The sequence below is a fragment of the Porites lutea genome, chromosome 1 (assembly GCF_958299795.1).
Source record: "Porites lutea chromosome 1, jaPorLute2.1, whole genome shotgun sequence".
NCBI classification, from domain to species: Eukaryota; Metazoa; Cnidaria; class Anthozoa; order Scleractinia; family Poritidae; genus Porites; species Porites lutea.
The window spans coordinates 21,525,585-21,546,774 of record NC_133201.1 but is presented as its reverse complement, the minus strand read 5'-3'; the positions used below and the strand labels follow the sequence as shown (position 1 = coordinate 21,546,774).

Below are 21,190 nucleotides of genomic sequence, written 5' to 3'. Positions count from 1 at the left end.
CCTGCCCCTCCCCCTGCTACGGGCCTGAAGCACCAGACAATTTAAGATAAATTATGGCAAGGCCCTGTCGTTTAGCGTGGGGTAACAAAGCAAAAGTTACATATTAATTCATTTTAATTTTTTCAGAAAAAAGGAAATATTTTTTTGGAAAAAAAAAAGTAGATGGCAGCGGTGGGATTCGAACCCACGCCCCCGAAGAGACTGGTGCCTTAAACCAGCGCCTTAGATTGTCGGCCACGCTACCGTACACACCTTAACCAGCTATTTAGAGTACAATTGGTTTTCCTATTATTGGCAAAAAGCAAAAAAACAAAAAAAAGATCAATAACTACCATGTTCACTAGCTTGTAAATGACTTTAGTGAGTGTATACTACAGTTGATGGAAAAGGGGTCTTACATGTAGGAACCCTGTGACCACTTGTTACTAAGCAACCGTAAGGGAGAATAAAGGAGGGTACTTAAGTCTGTCTGTGCTGCTGTATTGAACAGAAGAATAAAAATAAAAAAAATAGAGTAGAGTAGAAGTAACAAACCCTGCATTTTAGTAATATCATTTTTTGTACTCAGAGCTAAATTGAAATTTCACAACATGTTACTTGTGTTAGGCAATTCATTTCCGAGTTTTCACAACTGACGTATTGAAGCTTAAAAATCGTTACAAGCTTCAAACTTAACTTGAGTAACAGTGTGAGCAGCCCGGTTAGCTCAGTCGGTAGAGCATCAGACTTTTAATCTGAGGGTCATGGGTTCAAGTCCCATATCGGGCGACAACACGTTTTTTTCTCAAGATATGGATTGTCGAAGTACTTCTTTGCTTTTGGCTCAGGATGTAACGTCTCAAGAATGCAAAGGAGAGTTGCACATAAGCATGTGGCCACTGATATGTTGGTGCATGTTGGTTGAGTCTAAAGCAGGCTTGCTCTTCAAACAAAATGGTTTTTCGAGTGTGGTTCTCTGAAATTTTAAACAAGACAACTGCAGTTAGAAGCGTTGAATATTGACGCCTCTTGTCGTGATTAACTTTTTCCAAAAAAAAAAACTGAAAATCTTTTCTATTAAAAGGTGCCTATGGCCGCGGTGGGATTCGAACCCACGCCTCCGAAGAGACTGGTGCCTTAAACCAGCGCCTTAGACCACTCAGCCACGCTACCGTATGCACCTTACTCGCTATTTAGAATACACTTGGCTTTGCCATCATTGGGGGGGGGGGGGGATAAATTACTGGGCTACTCATGGAACACGCCCAGTTATAATTTCTGTTTTCAGTCATCTGTGCAGAAAAAAGGGAAGACACCAGGAGTCACTTTTTTGCATGTGGACACCGATACGCTGGATCATGTTTGTTGTTGAGCCTTTTCTTTTCTAGCCTGCGAAAACAGCCGTTTCTCCTCGCCCTGTCACAAATTAGGTGTGATATAACCAGTTCCTTTTAGCCTTTTTAAAATGCTTTCAAAGGAGTAAAGTTCTTCACTCCCTTGAAAGTATATTTAAACACATGTTCATATCTAAGAATTCTGTACTCTGTTCTACACTTAAAGAATTCATCGACATCAATTCGCGTAAAATTTCGATGATCTACACTCAATCTACACACTTGATCAGCTCCACGATTCCGATCGACCACACAGTTCCTCCTGTACAAAGTTCAGTTCTCAGATCACCTGACGAGTTTTCCCACCACAATGACGCAATAAAAAGAAAGTAGATGGCAGCGGTGGGATTCGAACCCACGCCCCCGAAGAGACTGGTGCCTTAAACCAGCGCCTTAGACCGCTCGGCCACGCTACCGTACACACCGTAACTAGCTATCTAGAGTACAATTGGTTTTCCTATTATTGGCAAAAAACGAAAAGTTCAATGACTACCATCTTCACTAGCTTGTAAATGACTTAAGTGAGTGTATGCTACTGTTGACGGAAAAGGGGTCTTACGAGTAGGAACCCTGTAACGACTTGTTACTAAGCAACCGGAAAGAAGAATAAATAAGTCTGTGTGTTACTAGTGTTTTCAACGCATTAAAGCTTAAAAATCGTTAGAAGCTTCAAACTTACTAGTTGAGTTTCAGAGTGAGCCGCTCGGTTAGCTCAGTCGGTAGAGCATCAGACTTTTAATCTGAGGGTCATGGGTTCAAGTCCCATATCGGGCGGTAACATGTTTTCTTTATTTCTCAAGATATGAATTGTCGAAATACATTTTTTGTTTGTGGCTCAAGCATGTAACGTGTCAAGCATACAAAGGAGAGTTGCACATAGGCATGTGGCCACCGATATGTTGTTGGTATGTTGTTTAAGTCTAATGGAGGCTTTCTCTTCATATTTTGTTTTTTTTTTTTTTCAGAGAAAATGGTTTTTCCAGTGAGTTCCTCTGAAACTGCAGCAGTTAGAAGCGTAGAATGTTGACGCGTCGCGTCGTGATTATTTAATTTTTCAAAAACAAAAATGAAAATCTTTTCGATTAAAAGGTGCCTATTGCAGCTGTGGGATTCGAACCCACGCCTCCGAAGAGACTGGTGCCTTAAACCAGCACCTTAGACCACTCGGCCACGCTACCGTATGCACCTAACCCTGCTATTTAGAATACACTTGGCTTTCCCATTACTGGGAGAAAACGTAAGAGAAAAAATGCATACAGTGACTACCTTTACAAATTACTGGGCTTCCTATGGGGCACGTCCAGTACAGTTACAATTTCGGTTTTCAGTCGTCTGTGCAGAAAAACGATCACCCCGGAGAGGGAAGACACGAGGTCTAGCACCTAGAAGCGATGTCCTCATCACTTAAGTGTTTCATACGATTTTCCCTTTCACGAACATTTTTTGCACCTGCTGATACCTCCTGTACATCGTCAGATGTGTCTGTGCAAGATCCGACACTACAAAGGTCAACCCCGAAAAGCTTAAGCGAAGATACCCACTCAGAAAGCGCAAACCTCCTCAAACGTTCTATAGCTTTACCAGAATTACGAGAACTGTTTACATGCGCTTCTTACATTAGTTAACGTTGTATTAGGCTTCTTTTTGTTTTTCCTTTCTTTTATTTCAAAAGGGGCATTTGTTATATCCCGAACTTTGTGCGTGCGCAGTTCCTTCGTTTACCATGTGCTCAGTCGGACAAGCTTGTTGCGTCTTACTGGTCAAATTTGCCTTCTAAATACGTGAAACACCAGCACATTACTGTGACTATCCGTTACCTAGCAACAATAAGGACGAGCTATTGCAAAACTGCTGTTTTAACCCTCGGACGTACAAGGCTTTTTCCTAGACGATAAAACTTCACCACCTGGCCTGGGTTGTTCAAACGTTGGATAGCGCTATCCATCGGATAAATCACAATCTAGTGGATAAGTATTAGGGAAACCAATTACGCTATCCACTAGATAGAGATTTATCCAGTGGATAGCGCTATCCACCTTTTGAACAACTGGGGTCTGTAGTTTTCTGTGGCTGTTCGTTCATCCCTCGCACACGTTTTGAGACAAGTTTAGTGATGGTCAGTTTCTATGGTTACGAGATATGACGCCATAAGTAGCAGGTGGTCAAACCATTTTTGAGTGAAAATACATGTTTTCTTCAACTTTTTTAGGAATGAAAGTAAATTTTGTGGAGAAAGTGATGCAAAGTAATTATTCATTTGTTAATTTACATGATAAGCGCAAAAAAACTATTAATTCTCATTGTTTTTAGCAGAGCTCCACGCGCGCGCGCGTGGGCGGAGCCCCATAGCTAAGGTAATCTACCCATCCCAGAAAATTTGGTAATCACGTGACCGTACACCGACCGACCGCCCCCCGACCGTCCGTCCGCACCACAGGAAAACCAATGTTTACTCTCACACTTTTAGCTAGTTTGGGAGCCCAAGAGAAAACGAATTGCACATCAATGTTGTGATCAATTGACAGCTGTCAAAACAGGTCATCCGCTGACCAGTATCACCTGACCGTACCGCGGGCTCAAGTGTCGACCCATCGAGGTCGATATTTTTTTGAAGTTATCTGCTGACAAATTACCAGTTTCAAATGATCGCAGGCTCAAGTTTGTTTTTCCAAGGATTCATATCAAATATGTTGTTTTTATGTCACTATGGCCCCGCACTATTAGGATTTTGGCTTCAAATTGGCCTCGGAAGCGAAAATTCAGCCAGTTTTTTTAAACGTACTGGTGGGGAAGACCTTATCTTACCATGGTCACGCGTTGGTCACGCTCTACGTCCAATTTTTATACTCTGATTGGTCAAAAATTGACAGGTGAGTTCATGCGGACAAATTATGCAGCATCTCGAAAGTTGTTTACTTTGACAGCTGAAGCTGACAGAGTTTTGTGTCAACTTGTGATGTTTTTAACTGTCTTTTTCCTCTGGATGTACAAAATGAAATACAGCTGCTATCAAGAGTCTTCTGTTATTCATGGCTGGTTTGTATACAGGGTTTTTGGTTGAGAAATGCGTCGCTTGTCAAAATTCGGTAATTCGTTTTTGGATGGCATCGTTTTCGTTTTTCACCTTGCTTAATGCGTAAGAGGATTTAAAAGTCTCAAGCAACTGTGGCCTTCCTTGATAGCTTTTTAGGAACTAAATCTCGAATGGTAAGCCTGAGTAATTATTGTATTTGATGTTTGTTTTTGTTATATCTAATTTCATGAAGTCTTGCACGGTTCACGCTGACAGTTTATGCGGCAAGTTGCACGTTTGTAGGATTTGAGTCAATGATCTGACCTATCATCAGGTTTGATATAAGCTTACAGAACTTTAAAAAGGCTTCAGATATATTTGCTCACCACATATAGAAAGAAACGTTCCGAAGAATATTTAGTTATAAATTTAGCTGTAGAGAAAAAACTTTGAGCGATTTTCTTGCTCTTCGTGAATGAAAATTGTTGTCTCTGTAAATGTTTCACCAAATTATATTTCTTTTTTTGATTGTTAGTAGTCTCTCTTGCAATTTTAATCGCTTGTCTGTGCCGTTTGTTTTCATCGTTCATGAACATCGCTTGCAGGAGTACTCAAAAATGTCGACGCGCGTATCAAACGCTTTATAAGATTACACATCGTTACAACTGAAACCATTAAATAACAAAAAAAATAATAATAATAAATTCGCTATTATGTTGAAGCGTAACTCTATTAAAGTTCATTCAAACACTCGACCACACTGACAGCTCGCACTATAAAAACGAGAACCAGCTGGCCGTATGGGTGATTTTGGAAATTTTTGAACGGTTTCGCTTAAAGCCCACGAGTGATCGGCCTGAAAATTTACTGAGTACAATTTGTCTTGAAAAATTGTGAAATACCGTATTCTGTCCGAAGTCTGTATGATAAATAGTACTGTTTCACCTCAAATGTGATGTATAAAAATTATAAAAGGTTGGTTTAAACACCCCCAGATTTGTTGGCAAGAATTTGCAAAGTAAACCTGTTGAACGGAAAAAAATTCGGCGTGATTTGTTTTCCAAGAATTTGTTTTCGAGGCCTAATCTACTGTGATCTTGAATGTGATCCAAGATGTTTGCTATTTTTTGGGTGTACATATAAGGTTATCAATTCGATGTAAGATGTTTCACTCTAAAATAACTTAGCCTTTCCCTCAAAAGTCACATGCATGTGCCCTTTTGTGGATTAAAAGTTTGTTTGATTTAAATTATAAATTTATTAATTGGAGCTTCGCTTTTAGCCCTGGCTAAATCTATATATTACCTGATTCCTAAGTCTTGATAAAATCCAAGATGGCGACCATGTTTGGTGACGTCACAGACCTCCAGCAACGCCACCACCCATAAAATATACCTCCTCTTGTAGAGAAGATCAAAGGCTTTCCACTGAAGGCAAAATCGTTTTGAACTTCCGCGATATATCAAAAACGCAAGGGGGAAGGTTCCATCAACTCCCCACCCCCCCTGGAGCGCGGTGGGGGTGTGAATTTGCGTGTACGTGCAAGGGTTAAACGGAAGCAGGAGCCCATGACGGAAGGATAAAAACCGAAAAACAGAAGAAGAGCAGAATTAACCAACCTTGCCCGTTAATTATTATTTTTTACTGATAATCAAAGCGTTGGGTCTTTCTTTGCACTGTTTTTACAAATGAAGCGAATCGTTACTAATTGATTGGGAGCCGCCCGGTTAGCTCAGTCGGTAGAGCATCAGACTTTTAATCTGAGGGTCATGGGTTCAAGTCCCATATCGGGCGACAATATCTTTTTTTTTCTCAATATATGAATTATCGAAGTACTTTTTTGTTTTTGGCTCACGGATGTAACGTGTAAAGGATACAAAGGAGAGTTGCACATTGCCGTGTGGCCACCGACATGTTGACCGACATGTTGGCTGCCCCTAACGCAGGCTTTCTCCTCATATTAGCTGTCTTTTTCAGACAAAAAAGCTTTTTCAGCGAGTTCCTCTGAATTTTTTAAAAATACAGAAGCAGTTAGATGCGTTTGATGTTGACGCGTCCTGTCATAATTAATTAATTTTTCAAAAGAATGAAAATCTTTTTCGAGTAAAAAGTGACCATGGCAGCGGTGGGATTCGAACCCACGCCTCCGAAGAGACTGGTGCCTTAAACCAGCGCCTTAGACCGCTCGGCCACGCTACCGCACGCCCAGATCGCTTATAAATTTTCGTTTTCTATTGGTATGATATATCCACAGGTGAAACGCACTGAATTAGTTCTGATGGTAGTGGTGACTGGGGCAAGTAAACAAACCTCAAAATCTGTCGGTGGGAAGATTAACAGTTGTACAATAACGCAATTCGGTTTCTTTTTTTTGTTTACATAAGTGCACACTAATTCCCAGTCTCCTTTCTTTTGTTATCTAAAATGCGAAACGCCTGGGGCAAGTAAGTAGTATCGCGTGGAATACTGGGAAGGACAAAAAGAGCCTTTATGTCCAGGATTTGACTCTGTCGCAAAAAAAGAAATTTATTGCGAAAAAAAATTGCTAGCAAATTTTTTCGACAGAGTTCAAACCTGGACATATCTCAAAAAAGAGAGAAAAAGGACTGAAGAAAAGCCATACAGTCAGACGGAAAAAGAGGGATTCGAGAAGATACTGTTGTTAAAAAGTCAAACTCAAGTTAAGACTCTTTATTATTCTTTTTTAGTTGCCCTCTGAAAATGTTGACACGTACAATTTAAGAATATTTTCAAAGCGAAAACAAACCAAACAATCCTTTAAAATAGTGGACGTTTGGATTTATTTACATAAAATATCTCTAAAATATTGGTCCTATCGACTATAGAACCCCACTATAGCATAAATGTCCCCAATTTCAAACCCAAGACAATGAACAAAGCCCCAAACATAGCATAAAACTTTTCGTAACAGAAGATACTAGGCTACTTTTTAATTTAAAAAAAAAACACGCGATAGATGTTGTTTTTTGAAAGTGAAGTTACTTATTGTACTGTATACAAAACTGTATACAAACCGGTTGGGATCACGGAGTTAAAACCAAATACTTCACTTAAATAACCGCAGTGACCTAGTTACTAAAAAGAGTTTAATGCATATCTATTAATAAAAATATTTCATTAACACTTTATATAAAACAAGTTGTTTTTCAGGTTTGGTTCATCTGTTTCATCTGCGCTACTATGGCTCATATTTTCATTCCTACATGTAGATTTAACAGAATAAGGACAAATGAACATAGCATATCTTTAAAATCGCTGGCTAAACGCACGCGAATATTTTGGCAGCATCGAGTCTTCCTTCCCCTTAAATTGCCTGTTAGTAGTGAAAAATTACTTGCACACTATGAGGAAACTCCCCAGCACCTCCACAAACAACAAACACTCTCCCATCCCCCGTGACCGCCATATCAGTGACCCCTCCCAGTGTATTATAGTAAGAATCTAAAGCACCATTAGGAAAATAACAGCGCACAAGTCTGTATAATCCACTGTACGCTAATACCCTGAAATCAGCTACATCCAATGCAATCACCAGAGGATAAAAGGCGTGCTCGTTAGGGTCTTTCTTGAGCATGCATTCGCCAAAAGCCCTTAGATATTTGCCGTGTTGGTCAAAGACACTCACCATGCAGCGATTGTTCTTTTTGTCCACGTCCGATACGAAGTACTCGTTGTTGTGCAAGACAGCTTTGGTAGGATGCAAAAGTTTGCCTGATAGTCCTGTTCCGAAACAGAGTACTTCATCTCCGCTGGTGTTGAACACCTTAATACAGGCATCATAACCCGGCATCACAGGGGTACATGTCACTATCAGCTGGTCGTTATTGCCCACTGAAACTCTTGTGAACCAATGAGAATTCACGTATAATTTAACCAAACAGCGAGTGAATCGACCCGAGCTGTCGAACGCTTGAATTCTCGCTGGATTCCCGAATAGGCAACCATCGGCGATAGCGATCAGATGCCGTGACAAGAACGTCACCCCGGTCGGCGATTCAAGACTCCCTTGGCTTGAACCTCTACCACCAATTCGAGCTAAAAACTCCCCTCCTTTGCTGTAAAGCAACACTGAGTGATTTCCTTGATCACTTACTGCAATACTGCCTTCATCGTTCATAGCGACAGCAAAAGGCTGAAATCTTTTCTTGAAAGGTTGCGGGATGTCCAAAGAATGAAACCTTGTACCCGGTTTTAACACATCAAGGCTTTGTAAGTTCTCTGAAACAGGTGATTGAATTAGCGTGTTTGAAGGTTCGTGTCCCTTCAAAGTCACTAAACCAAACATGTTCCCACTGACGCATTGAAGGACTTCTTTGTTGCCTATAAACTTAAACAAAGTTTTGGGTTTTTCGGTTTCCGCAGAATGCAGATGACTCAGTTTAGTACAGGCGACATTAGCGTCTCTGATTCTGTTCATGAAGTGTTCTTTGTCGTTCGCAATATCCAGTATATCTCTAAGCTTTATGCGACCTTCGATGTGAGTCAATAACGTTTCTGTTTGCAATGATAGAAAACACGCAGGGTGTTTCTTCTCTTCTTTTTCAACCAAACTGTCTACTTCGCTACACAGTTGTTCTTCTTGCTTTCGCAAAACGTCAACAAGATTTTCAAAGTCTTCGTGAATTTTCTCCTTGATCATCTCTCCTTGCCTTTCCAAATCGATGCGAGCTTCGTCTTGAATTCGTCGCACGATTACCAGCTTTTCGCTACACTCTTTCAGCGCTTTCTTTATCTCTTGGATAACTTTCTTTGCCGGGGATTCTCGAATTAGTCGAGCTAAATAGTCATTTGTAGGAAATCCTGCTACTCCGCGCTCTGGTATAGGACAAACAGCGCGACAAATCGGACAGTGAAAGGTTTGCGTATGACGATGTAACATCTCTTTGAGGCACTTCTTACAAATGTTATGAAGACACGGTAAAACCTTCGGTTCCACATACTCTTCCAAACAAATCGGACAGATCGACTCCTTGCTAAAAATATGATCAAAATTACTGACCGGCGAGGCCATAAGTTTCTTTAAAAACCGGTAAAAACTTTTCTTATACCGCGTACCGCATACGTTGGCGTCGTTTGTTATGATTTTGTGTTGTGTTTTGCCACGCGGTTTAACAATGGAGCTGATTTGAATACCATGATAAATTATGCAAACCAAATAGTGGAGAGTGTTTTGCAATGCAAATTATTCTTTATTTTTCATAGACGTGATAGATGCCCCAACTTAAGTTTTCCGCGTGACTCATGAAAGCGTGCAAAGAGCAATCTTGCCAAGTTGACTTTACTCAAACGTTTTAAAATAATCAGTAGGGCGGAATCCAGGAAACTTGGAATCAATGAATGGCGGTATAAATTTCAGAAAGAATACTACCTTCCTCCACATATGTAGCGAGCGCAAAATTTTTTTCTAGCAGTATAAAAATCCCTGGACCCCTCGGCTCCCCACTGAATCTGCTAACTTTAAAACGCTATAAAAGTGTTACAAAAATATTTGCAATTCAAGTTGTGCGATAGAGAAGACAAATCGTTTTAATCAACTCGTAAAAACCTTAAATGTAGCCCAAGGCACTCAGTCGCTGATGTTACTGTTGAACACAAATCAAAATCGGCAAAAAAGCCTTCTTTTTTAAGCCAAAACTGTCGCTCCGCCAATGAATTCTCTGACGTATCTCACGCGATCTTGATCTTATTATAAGCGATATTCGCGTTACGTCACTTATTGTTATCAATCATAGGCTTATAGACTCCTGAAAAATGGGATTTTTGTTGGCCTCATTTTAACAACAAAAACTTTGTTTACAAAACATGAGATAGCTCGTTAAAAGGCCATTAACAAAGCAATATCTACCTTCTTCAATTTTGGTGGGTTGTAAAACGTCAAACAAACCCGCTTGACCAAAGACAAACAAACAAACAAACAATTTAACAACAAAACCACAAAAGGCTGTTTTTTGTTGCTACGCACGTCACTCAGGACTATTCACGTCATTTATTTCTTGATAACAGAGTATCATCATTAGCGTCCAAACATAGAAATGTCCTTTTCCGGTTTACCTCAAACATATCCTGTGTGACTGGTGTAGTTATAATTAAATTTCGACCCTGTTCGCCATAGAGCCTGTAGTAGCTCAGTGGTTAGAGCGTCTGAACTACCTTCGAGCTAGGAACTTTTTCTGAGATTTCTTGTGTAAGAATTCTCCTTCTTCCAAAATATATTTAACAATTATTCCTCGAGCCCGAATGGGCTCTGAGTCAATAGCCTATGAGGCCGAAGGCCGAATGGGTTATGACTCAGAGGCCATGAGGGCGAGAGGAATAATTGTGTTAGTTTAAAATCCAACTAGTTGGTCAAAAATATCGAGAATAAAAAATTTTTAGCTAGTTAATGCTAGACTTAAATCCTTTTTTGCCGCCAAATAGCCCGCGTTTCGCTACTAGTGGGCTATAACATATAGCCTAGTAGTAGCTCAACCAATCAGAACGCAGCATTGATAATCGGGGACCATTAGTTGGATTTTAGTAACAATTATTCCACGAGTGCGCGTTGGATATGAGATGACAGATAGCCAACGAGGCGCCTAGAACCGAGTTGGCTATAATCATAGGGGCGATAATCATCTCACATCCAACAAGTGGAATAATTGTTTAATTAAAAATGCCCACAAAATATCGATAATTTTTCCCGACTTTATTTGTAAAAACAACCGATTTTTTAGCTTGTTTTTAATTTTAAGCAGACGCGTACACTTACCATATTTGGAGTGCATGGTATAATGGCCCATACACCATGATGGCTAAGCCAATCAGAGCTCTAGAATTGCATTATCCAATGATTCAGTTTTTAATAAAACCATTATGTCCAGGATTGAACTCAATTAGTAGAGCCTTTATTTGAAGAGGGTAGCACGTAATAGCCATAGACTAATAAACTTGTGGTCCTCACAAAAGTTTTTAAAAACAAAAATCACAATAAAATATATAAATAATAATACTCAATTATCTCGAAACGTAATAACAAAATCATATTAGTGATACGGAAAAAAAAATGAAAAAAATACACAAGGCACTGTATCAAAAAAGAAAATACAGCTTGCACACTTATACTCTTAAACTTTATTCTCTAACATCCTAGTACAAGATTTTTCTCCTGATTTTCTTAGGTGGTTTACAAGCTCCTCTCATGACAGAGTATTGTAGACGTTTAGTGATTTCACAGCCTTGCATTAACTATCTGAACGAACTCAGGTTTCAAGGACGCACCTCCTACAAGAAAACCATCCACGTCACCTTCTTTAGCAAGCTCTTGACAGTTTTTCGCGTTCACAGAACCTGAAGTTTGTGAGTGAAGAAAAATAAGTTAGATGGGTGGGGTAGAAACGTAATGATCCGAAAATTCTAATGAATATTTGCTTCTCCGAACATATATTTTACAGAAAACAGTCGTAGGGTGCCCCTGATGACAGCTTGATTTATCATTTTTGGTCATTAATTATCCCGCAGTACAATACAATAACTTCAATTCAAGAAGGAGACGTAAATGCCTCTTACGATTCCTAACTTACGGCCCTTTAAAAAATTAGTAAGTAAAAATATACAAGAATATGTACAAGAAGCAGAAACATTTAAATAAAATTTACTATATACAAAAATGCAATAGGTATATAAAAATGTACGTTACAATAACGAAAATAACTAGGGACAACTGGACAATGGATCTTTTATAACGCGCGTAATATGAATATGTAAATCGTACAGAAAAAGTTTGACTTTGGAAGAGTGGTTGGCACTATGACAAGTTCAAATTTGTTGCTAGATGATTTTTCCCTTCCGTTTGGTAACCTCGGTTGTGCTTCTGATTGATTGAAAATTTGCTTGATCAATCAGCTGTGAAGGGTATGGTTTTCAAGCAGTTTGCTCTAGGATAGGGTATAAAAATGGGAGCGTTTGGGTCTAGAAACATTAGTTAGCATTTTTCAGGAAACTGATCAGTTAGTTGAAGATTTTATCTAGACTAGGGACTGTGGTATAAGGTTTTGTTTTGACTAGACTGTGCTAGTGACCTCAGTAGTTTCTGGAAAACAGCTACTCTAGGATAGGGGGGATTTGGGGAGTTTACTCCAGTATAGGGTAGCAAAATTCAGCTGAACTAGCTCTGGTACAGGTCAAGAGTTCCAGGGTTGCAGCGGCACATCCCCACCCAGTAATTCCTAAAGTACCCCCCCCCCCCCCGGGCAATGACGCTTTCCGGGGTGTCTTTTGAGAGAACAGGCGAGAAAGCTTAAAATGAAATGTCGTCCTCGTCCTCGAATCTAATGCTCTCTAATCTCGCTAAAACTCGTGGTTGAATGATGACGGGTATCACGTTTTCCCGCCAAAATGACGCTGGTTCACGAGTGAGCAATACTAGAGACCTTTAGATTCTAGGACGAGAACGACTACGAGCTGAGAACAAGATTTGACTTGAAGTTTTTTCGCGTATTCTGAAATTATAGACACCCGAAAAGCTTCATTGCACTTCTTTTTCACTAAAAATAGCCCTGTTATCCTTACTGAAAGACCTTAAGCCACCTCCCGGCCGCAAAAATGATAAAAAACCTCTAACACTTTATAATTTGTTTCCGTTACCGACATTCTCGCAAAAACTCGTAGAAGAATGACGACGGCAGTCATGTTTTCCCGCCAAACTGACGCTGGTTCACGCGCGAGCCCTACTTAGTATTGAGAAAATCTCCTACTCGTAGTCGTACTCGTACTCGTCTCAGAATCTAAAGGTCTCTACTCAGTATTGAGAAAATGAAATCTCGTAGTCGTAGTCGTCCTCGTCTTAGAATCTAAAGCTCTCTATTGTTGCGGGGAAACCAGAGATGTCGCGTACTGGCTCACTTACCACCATAGATAATTCTCGTTGAACTAGCGATAGCCGCTGACACATTTTCTTTGAGCCAACCTCTAAGCTGATGATGTACCTCTTGAGCCTGTAATCAATAAAGGAAATGACAACCACAGGAAAGAAAGATACGGGTGACCGGGTTGAGATGGTTGTCAAAGTGCATTGTGGGACTGTTTTGGGTGACGAATTTGTCGCCATGTTGAAAATTCGTCCCCAAAACAGTCCCACAATGCACTTGACAACCATCTCGACCCGGTCTCCCGCGCAACCTCAGAGTAGCGAACTGTGTTGTGGCTTACAGTACCGCTCAAAAGTGAGTAACCAGTCGCGTCTCGTTTCCTGTGCGACGAGAATCGCGTAGCGCCAGAATCATTGAAGCGACAATTTTTGGCATAAATCATTGAAGACACGTCCAGCGTCTTTTCAATGTTGTATTGAAGCGAAAATTTTTGGCATAAATTATTGAAGACACGTCCAGCGTCTTTTCAATGTTGTGTACTGGTGTTACTTCACTTGGCGATTGCACCTAACCCCAACATCAAGAAACTTCCCACAAATCTCACTTTCTTTTGTTTTTTGTTCGTGAATAGCAACGGCACATGACTGGAACAAATCGTTCATGCACATCGAGCTCTGTGCCGGAGCGGTTGCAATTGGCCGAAAGGGTTTGGTGAACCAAATCCCAATTCTCACTCCTGACCCCGGTTCCTGAAAGGCCGATTAGCGTTAATCTAGGATTAACATTTTGTTCCACTTTTTGTATTACCTTCCTATGCATTGCTTAGTGTAACATTTTGTGTTATCATTATTGTCTCTCAGAGCAAAGGCTCAAGGGCATTAATATTTTTGTAAGGTTGAGTTACATGTTCTTAGACAAGAAAACCGTGCTTAAAATTTGGCTTAATCCTGGGTTAAACTTGACCATCTCTGACGAACTGGGCCCCTGAATATTATTTTATTTCCGTCTCAGTGGGTTCCTGGCCTGTCTCCTACTTATTCACTTCCGCTTCAGCCCTCGAACTTGTTCACAGTGCACCAAAGTGTGACACAGAACCAATCCGATATGTGATACTCGTGGCTCTTACCTGTTGGGGTGTGGCAGTGACGCCTGTACCAATTGCCCACACTGGTTCATAAGCTATCACCACTTTACTCCAATCAGAAACATTGTCTGTAAGTAACGCACATAAGAAGAAGTAAATGAGTCACAAAGACGACAACATGCAACTTCAGGAATACATGTAAGTCTCTTATTAACATAGCAACAGATAGACTGTATATATGACAACTGGTAACTTAAGGGCATACAAGTCATGTACATGTAGAGTTACAAACTTGAACAGAAAACAAACAAAAAGCTAGGCAAAGGCCACATTGTGCAAAGCGCAACATTTTTTCCATCTTTGAAATGGGAGGATGTGTGAAGGAGTGTCTTAATTTTTCTACAGTGAAACCTGTATTAAGCGGACACCCTCGGGGAATGCTGTAGTGTCCGCTTAATACAGGGTGTCCGCCTAATACAGGTTTCAATAGGTAACGTCATATGAGGTGTCAAATGCCATTCAAATGAACAGTGGAAACGTTTAGAATACTCCCAGAGACTATGACGATATACGTTTGCATTAATTTCTTTATTTTAGTGAACCAGTACCATAAACATAGATTGCAACTCAAATCTGAAGAAATCAGATGAGTGAAACAAGCTCTATACAAACAAAACGAAATAGAAAACATAACTGCACTGTGAAACTACTCAAATAAGTTCGGCAAGTCACTTTTTTAAAGGTAAAAAATGAAAATTTGTGGGTGGCAGTCTTTCGCATTTCCGGTGTCTGCCATGTTGGGTAGTGGAATTTAATTACAAGTGCCCGTTGAATACAGGTTGGAAATAATAGAAATAAACCTTTCAGGTACTTTTTAGGTGTCCGCGTCCGCTTAATAGAGGTGTCCGCTTAATAAAGGTTTTTATTTAAAGTAAATAAGGGAAATAAATTTGGGGACTTCAGCTACTGTCCGCTTAATAGAGGGTGTCCGCTTAATACAGGTTTCACTGTATTCTTTTTCTGTTTTTGTTGTTGTCTTCGTTGTTGTTGATTTTTTTTTTTTCGATCAGATAGGGAAATGTTCTCCTACTAATACACATTTCTCAGTCCAGAAACTTAGGCCTGTTTACATGGAGATAAGGGACACCAGGAAGGTGAGGTAACCCTCTTTGGTGGGGTAACCTGCCTGTCCATAGAATCTCTCCTTTTTCACAAATCTACATTACACTGCAGACGTTATTTTCAGCAAACAAAAATAGTACATACCAGCTATTGCTTTGATCTGTCGTGACACCACCTCTGTAGTTTTGCCAGCTTCTCTCTCAGACAACAGTTCTCCAATGCAAGCAATCACCTTTAAACCTTCAGATAATGCATGTGCTACCTTCTCTCCTATAAGCTGAGAAAAATGGTACAAAAAAGGGTATTAAATCAGCAGCACTGATCTAATAACTAGGGGCACTGTAGCCTAATGGTCAGTACATCAAACCCGCATTCCGGGTTCGAGTCCTGCTCTGTTCACTTGCTGGATTCGTTCTTGATCCTTCCAAGTTCAAATTCTGGGCCATGCTTGTAAATAAGCCAACTGGTCGCCTCCTTTCGGTTGGGGTGTTTAATCCTGATATGTTCAGTCCTATTTTCGGTTATTTTGTCTCTAGTTATTTTAGTGGGGTGCCTGTGAACTACACTGCACATTGTAGCTGGATAAGCTAAGGGATATTTTCACTATAAACAAATCTTTAACCTCTTTTTTTAACCTTTCATAAATTTACCAATAAAGACTCATAAAGCAGGGATATTTTCATTTTAGTACATGTAGCTACATGTAGCTGGGAGGTAGACATCACTGTCCAAACTAAAATTCAGGTACCGGGAAGGTCGTGGGTTCGAAACCCACTGGGGGTTTAGATTTTTTTCCCCGAGCATTTCTTAGTTGTATTTAATATCTATTTATAATTTCATCAGACTTGGGGGTGGTTGTTTAGGTTAAAATGGTTCCAAAACAACTTGATTCTCAGTTTCATTGACCTCATGAATAACTAGGGTAAAGAGACAAAGAAAATTGATGACACTGCTAATAAACATGAATGACTGAGGGCTAACAGACAAAAGAAATTAAGAATAAATGTAGCTTAAAACCATTTTAAACTGTATTTTTATTTTTTATCTTGAATTACAAGGTTTATTGAGGCTATTCAGTGATGCCATATTTATTTGGCTATAACCTGAGCAATTTTTGCATAAATTTTATAACCTAGCATGTCTTGCCTGGCATGACTTCAGTGTTGGCAAAGACTGACATTTCAAGACAGAAAATATAATTAGCCCTAAAATAGATAGCCATAGGTGACTTCTGATAGGCTGCTATAAATTCTCCTTCTAATTTGATTTATATATATTTATTGTGGAACATAGGAAGAATTCTATATCAGATCAGGAGTCATTAAGGATCTTTTTCCACACACCCCTGTATAATGATAATATTTTCATCCCTTTTTGACTGGTTGATGTCACTTACCTCATCAGTTTCTTTGAAAATGTTTCTTCTTTCAGAATGCCCCAAAATAACCCATTCACATCCAATGTCTTTAATCATGGCAGGACTAGAGGCAAAGACACATTTACATTATAAATGATACACATGTACAGCTGTAAGTTAATATTTGCCCAAACAGCATACTTGTAAATTTATTTGATCTTATTTCAATAGACATCTACTGTACATGAGCAGACTCCATCCAGTGTGAATTTTGTAACCTAGGCCACTTGGATAAAATTGACCAATAGATTACAGGAAACTAACAATATATTCCAAAAAAGGAATCTTTGGCGCCAATAATTCACTGGAAGGAAACAATAGGCTACTTGACACACACATTTGCATATTGCATTACACATTTTAAGAATTAAGGTTATTCCCTTGCTTTGCAAATATACACATCACCAGTTGCCTGAAAAAGAGGCACATGTAACAAAGGCCCCTTTTATAGTCCAAAATAATAGTTTTAATCTCCCCAACTTAAAAGGAGTTGGTCTTGAAACTTGCCCCAGTTCCTTGCAGTAAAATTAATGACCACTTAAAGCTGAAATTGTGCCTTTGTTGTCTTTTTGCAATGAAACGAGAACAACAATGAATGAAATGGGATGTTTCTTACTTATAATGGTTACACAGAAAACATACTTTAAGGACAAGAAAATGTGAATTGAAGTATGAAATAAAACTCTGCATTTGGAGCCACAGAGACCATGTAAGTATAAGATAAAAGTAAAATGGTCCGTTTTGTTTTTACATTACATACAAGTACACTGTGTGTATGTACTTCCAAGATCTGGCAATTTGAAGTCACTTTACTAAAAAAAATATACATGTAGTCCAGACCAAATGGGCTGTAGGTTTTAGAAATATTCATAGTTTTGGTTATACGATAATAATCTTTGAGAGTTGCTCCAGTTTCAAACATTTCTTGTCCAACTTAGGCAGAAACACTTAGAATAATGGGGGTGTAGGGTGAAAAAAGGCACAGTGAGTCCTTCTTTCACTGAGCAGATTTTAACTGCCCTATTAACAGCTGTCAATTTGGCAAAGTTTGAAAGAGATCTGGATGGTATGTCCTTTTCAAGGGAATTATGTTAATGTACTGGTACATATTTGATTGGCACAAAACAGTGATTTTGTTGCCTATAAGTAATTTCCTCTTTTACATTGTTGTACTTTTCAACAACATGTGACTTTAACCCTTATGGACCTCCCAAGAAATACATGTACGTATATAGGTTTTCTTCAGCAGGGTCAAAAACTTACATCTAACACGCCCTCCATGGAAACCAGCCAAGTGTTGTTGGGGCTACAATCCCGGACAAAACTACTTGAGAAAGTTTCCCCCATCATGTCCACTTTCCTACGCAACAAAACTATTTCCAAAATGACGCCTTTGCGGAAAGAAAACCCCTTCCCCCAATTCAATGTTGCTTCCCACAAACGCCCAGGGATCAGGCTTTCTTTTGAATACACAACAACATTGCTTTCAGGGGAAGGGGAGAGGGAAGAACCGGTACAGCTATGATGTTTAGAAAAATGCTGTCCAAGTATAGAATTTTCTCAACAGTTTTGTCCAAGATTGTAGCTTGTTTCTACTATCATATGAATTTTTAAATAAAGTATTACCAACCTACCTACTCTACCAATAGTTTTCGGTTTTTTTTTATACAATGTACTCTTTTACTCAACCTAACCATGCATTGCACATGCAAGTGCATGTCTTTGCCTTTCAATAGAAAGGAGCATAACTGCTCTAAAAGACATAAAGAATTAAAACCACACAGACAAAAAAATAAAGTACTCCATCAGAATTTACCAAATTAAAAAAACACAACCTGTACCAAAAAATAAATGCATGTGCAGGGTTGTCACTAAGATTTCAAGTTGTCGGGTAAATACAACAAGTAGGCGGGGAATCAGACAGCTAGGGATTTCTTTTGGTTCTATTTTTCTTCTATTTTCCAATGAAAGTAGCCAGGGGCCACACTCATAATAGCAGGGGGAAATCGTGGTGCCCAGCTCTTAATGACAACCCTGCACATGTAACAGAAAAACTGCATCAGCAAAAGTTCTTACAACCCTCAAAAACCTGAAGTTCAACCCTGGTAGCATCAAAGTTTTGCCAAAAACTGAACAAGCTTTGCTGTAACTTTGAGAAATCTCTTGATATTTTTGTCTTTGTCTGGAATACATGTGTAAATAAATATGACTGACGATATTTAGTTTTTATATCAGCAACTTTGATCCAAAAATGTGGAGCTTAAACCAAGACATAGATTAGCCCATTAAATGTTTTAAGATAAAAAAATACGTGATTCCTACCTGATTTCTCCTGTGAATGCACCCTTTGCTACCTTGTAGCAATTCTGAGCAGACACACCTACTCCTGGTTTAACTGATGCTCGCACATAATCAAGATAGATAGAAGGTGGTGCGACTACAACCTCTGTGAACAGTAAGTGGATAAAAATGTAATTACCCAAAAAATATTGGGTCCTTCATGAAATCTAGTATTTTAACGTAACAAATCCCAGAAACATTCAAAAGAAAACATGCCAAGCATAGTACATTTTGGTATGTAGAGTTTGGCAGTTCACAGACATAAATTTAGTCCTTCCCTGTCCCACGTGAATCTGCCTTGGGATTCTTTTTTGCACTGATTTATTTTTGAGTAAACATATCACATTACTTCTCTACGCTAACTTGCACGCGTAAAAATTTTAGCCAGCCATAGCCAGCATATAGCTGGTGCGCAAATGTTTTTCCGTAGGGGAGCAATAGAGGATTTTCCCCATTTTTCTCAAATGAAATTTGTTCAACAGGTGCTTTCATGGCTGTGCAGGACAAATTATGCCAGCTACATAGGTTACAACAGTAATGTCATAAAAAGTCCCGTCAATAAAATATTATAATCCCAGTTAAAATTTCAGGGGAATTTTTCATTAAGAAGCACTTGAACAAGTGATCTTAATCTTCTTGAATTCCTCCACCCTTAGAAGAAATCCTCAACTTTGCTTTCCTCATTTGACACCCACCCTGGTTGGCAGTCCTACCCCGAGTGGATGATGATGAATGTGCATTACAACTTACAACAAAATTACTTGACCCTACATTCTAAACTTCAATGAAAAATAAAGGTCCTTCCATCATTTGTACCAGAGTCCACCCCACCTCTGTCTGATTCATGACTGGCCCATTAGGTCCGGTTCAGATGCCGAACTTTTCATGAGACGAAACGAATTCGAATTACATGTAAGGCCGACCCAAATAATTTAGACTGGCTGAATTGATTCAGACACCAATCTTAATTTCAGCCGAACTTAATTCAAAAGGAGAAAAATATTCATTTCGGTTGAACTGCTTAGAAAATATGTTATAATAATTAATGCAACTTGCGTTGGGTACATGAAAAGTTCGGCTTCTGAATCAAAAGCCATTCCAAAGTCGATCCAAAGTCGAAATTCCCGCCTGGGATGGGCAGGAAGAACGGTTGAGCTGTTCCAGATTGAAACAGGCATTCCTAATTAATTCAGACGCTGAACTTTTCATATGCTTAATTCAGTGTATTAGGTTCAGGCTGATGAAAAGTTCGACGTCTGATTAAGAACCTTCAGTTTATCATCACACATGTTCTTAGGAGAGGAGACGGGGTGAGTGTCAATGTTTGTACGTATATGTAACATGCAAACATCATAGATTTCAGCGGTTTACAGGCACCGTCCGATTACACCTTAGCACTCTTTAATTCCAGACAATTATATCACATTGTGCAAGTGACCAATATTTTTACTCTCAACTGGTTGACAAATTTACAAGCTAAATATAAATGCAACGAGCAACTGGTCTATGGGCTACCTGTTAGTAGCGGCTATATATAACTCGAGCTAACAATAAAAATGGACTTCGTAAAAGACTATTGATATCAAAGCGCTTTCTTAGCAAAAAAGCTGTGTACAGTCATTGCTAGGAAGTCGAAGTACCAACCTGTAGAAGAATTCAGGTCTCCTTCCGCCAAAGTCTTTAAAATTCCATCTATACTTGCTTTACTGCCATTCATCTTCCAGTTACCTCCCACAAAAAATTTCCTCTCCATTGCGATTTCTCACACAGATGTGTATTTGAGCTTTGATGTTCAAAGATCAATGATTCTTGAGAAGATTGTGGTCGGCAAGCAATCCACGGAGTGTAATATTCAATGTACCGTATACGGAATACGCACCTCTTCACGATTGCGTTTTGCTGACAGTATGTCATCGTGGGCTCAGTCTATTTCTTGTCACAGGCTTACCATTCTCCAGGATTGTCTATATGTGA

The 21,190-nt window shown here is 39.4% G+C and overlaps 2 protein-coding genes and 6 non-coding genes across 8 annotated transcripts; 3 read left to right on the top strand and 5 right to left on the bottom strand.

Moving 5' to 3' along the window:
• Positions 1 to 695: 695 nt before the first annotated feature.
• On the top strand, positions 696 to 768 carry Trnak-uuu (transfer RNA lysine (anticodon UUU)). Its single transcript has one exon. It is a non-coding gene; the product is annotated as a tRNA-Lys (tRNA).
• Positions 769 to 1,070: 302 nt separating this feature from the next.
• Positions 1,071 to 1,152, bottom strand: Trnal-aag (transfer RNA leucine (anticodon AAG)). The gene has a single exon. It is a non-coding gene; the product is annotated as a tRNA-Leu (tRNA).
• A 555-nt stretch (positions 1,153 to 1,707) lies between these two features.
• Trnal-aag (transfer RNA leucine (anticodon AAG)) lies at positions 1,708 to 1,789 on the bottom strand. Its single transcript has one exon. It is a non-coding gene; the product is annotated as a tRNA-Leu (tRNA).
• A 285-nt stretch (positions 1,790 to 2,074) lies between these two features.
• On the top strand, positions 2,075 to 2,147 carry Trnak-uuu (transfer RNA lysine (anticodon UUU)). The gene has a single exon. It is a non-coding gene; the product is annotated as a tRNA-Lys (tRNA).
• Positions 2,148 to 6,107: 3,960 nt separating this feature from the next.
• Trnak-uuu (transfer RNA lysine (anticodon UUU)) lies at positions 6,108 to 6,180 on the top strand. Its single transcript has one exon. It is a non-coding gene; the product is annotated as a tRNA-Lys (tRNA).
• A 323-nt stretch (positions 6,181 to 6,503) lies between these two features.
• Positions 6,504 to 6,585, bottom strand: Trnal-aag (transfer RNA leucine (anticodon AAG)). The gene has a single exon. It is a non-coding gene; the product is annotated as a tRNA-Leu (tRNA).
• Positions 6,586 to 7,042: 457 nt separating this feature from the next.
• On the bottom strand, positions 7,043 to 9,633 carry LOC140946702 (uncharacterized). Its single transcript, XM_073395809.1, has one exon. It carries the CDS (start codon positions 9,416 to 9,418, stop codon positions 7,724 to 7,726), a length of 1,695 nt encoding a protein of 564 aa, XP_073251910.1. The 5' UTR covers positions 9,419 to 9,633; the 3' UTR covers positions 7,043 to 7,723.
• Positions 9,634 to 11,494: 1,861 nt separating this feature from the next.
• LOC140936299 (triosephosphate isomerase-like) lies at positions 11,495 to 21,072 on the bottom strand. Its single transcript, XM_073385748.1, has 7 exons — positions 20,861 to 21,072; positions 19,199 to 19,322; positions 16,856 to 16,940; positions 15,604 to 15,736; positions 14,380 to 14,465; positions 13,292 to 13,379; positions 11,495 to 11,733 (listed from the first exon to the last, which is right to left on the bottom strand). Exons 1-7 carry the CDS (start codon positions 20,967 to 20,969, stop codon positions 11,615 to 11,617), a joined length of 744 nt encoding a protein of 247 aa, XP_073241849.1. The 5' UTR covers positions 20,970 to 21,072; the 3' UTR covers positions 11,495 to 11,614.
• Between the last annotated feature and the right edge of the window lie 118 nt (positions 21,073 to 21,190).

What these genes read in the sequence shown, in the direction of transcription:
- LOC140936299 (XM_073385748.1), bottom strand. Translation starts at nt 20,969, where the DNA reads ATGGAGAGGAAATTTTTTGTGGGAGGTAACTGGAAGATGAATGGCAGT. An exon ending in GCATTCACAGGAGAAATCAG is followed by an intron (nt 16,941 to 19,198) that starts GTAGGAATCACG and finishes CTTTGCCTCTAG; the next exon opens with TCCTGCCATGATTAAAGACA. An exon ending in ACAGATCAAAGCAATAGCTG is followed by an intron (nt 14,466 to 15,603) that starts GTATGTACTATT and finishes CGTTACTTACAG; the next exon opens with ACAATGTTTCTGATTGGAGT.
- LOC140946702 (XM_073395809.1), bottom strand. Translation starts at nt 9,418, where the DNA reads ATGGCCTCGCCGGTCAGTAATTTTGATCATATTTTTAGCAAGGAGTCG.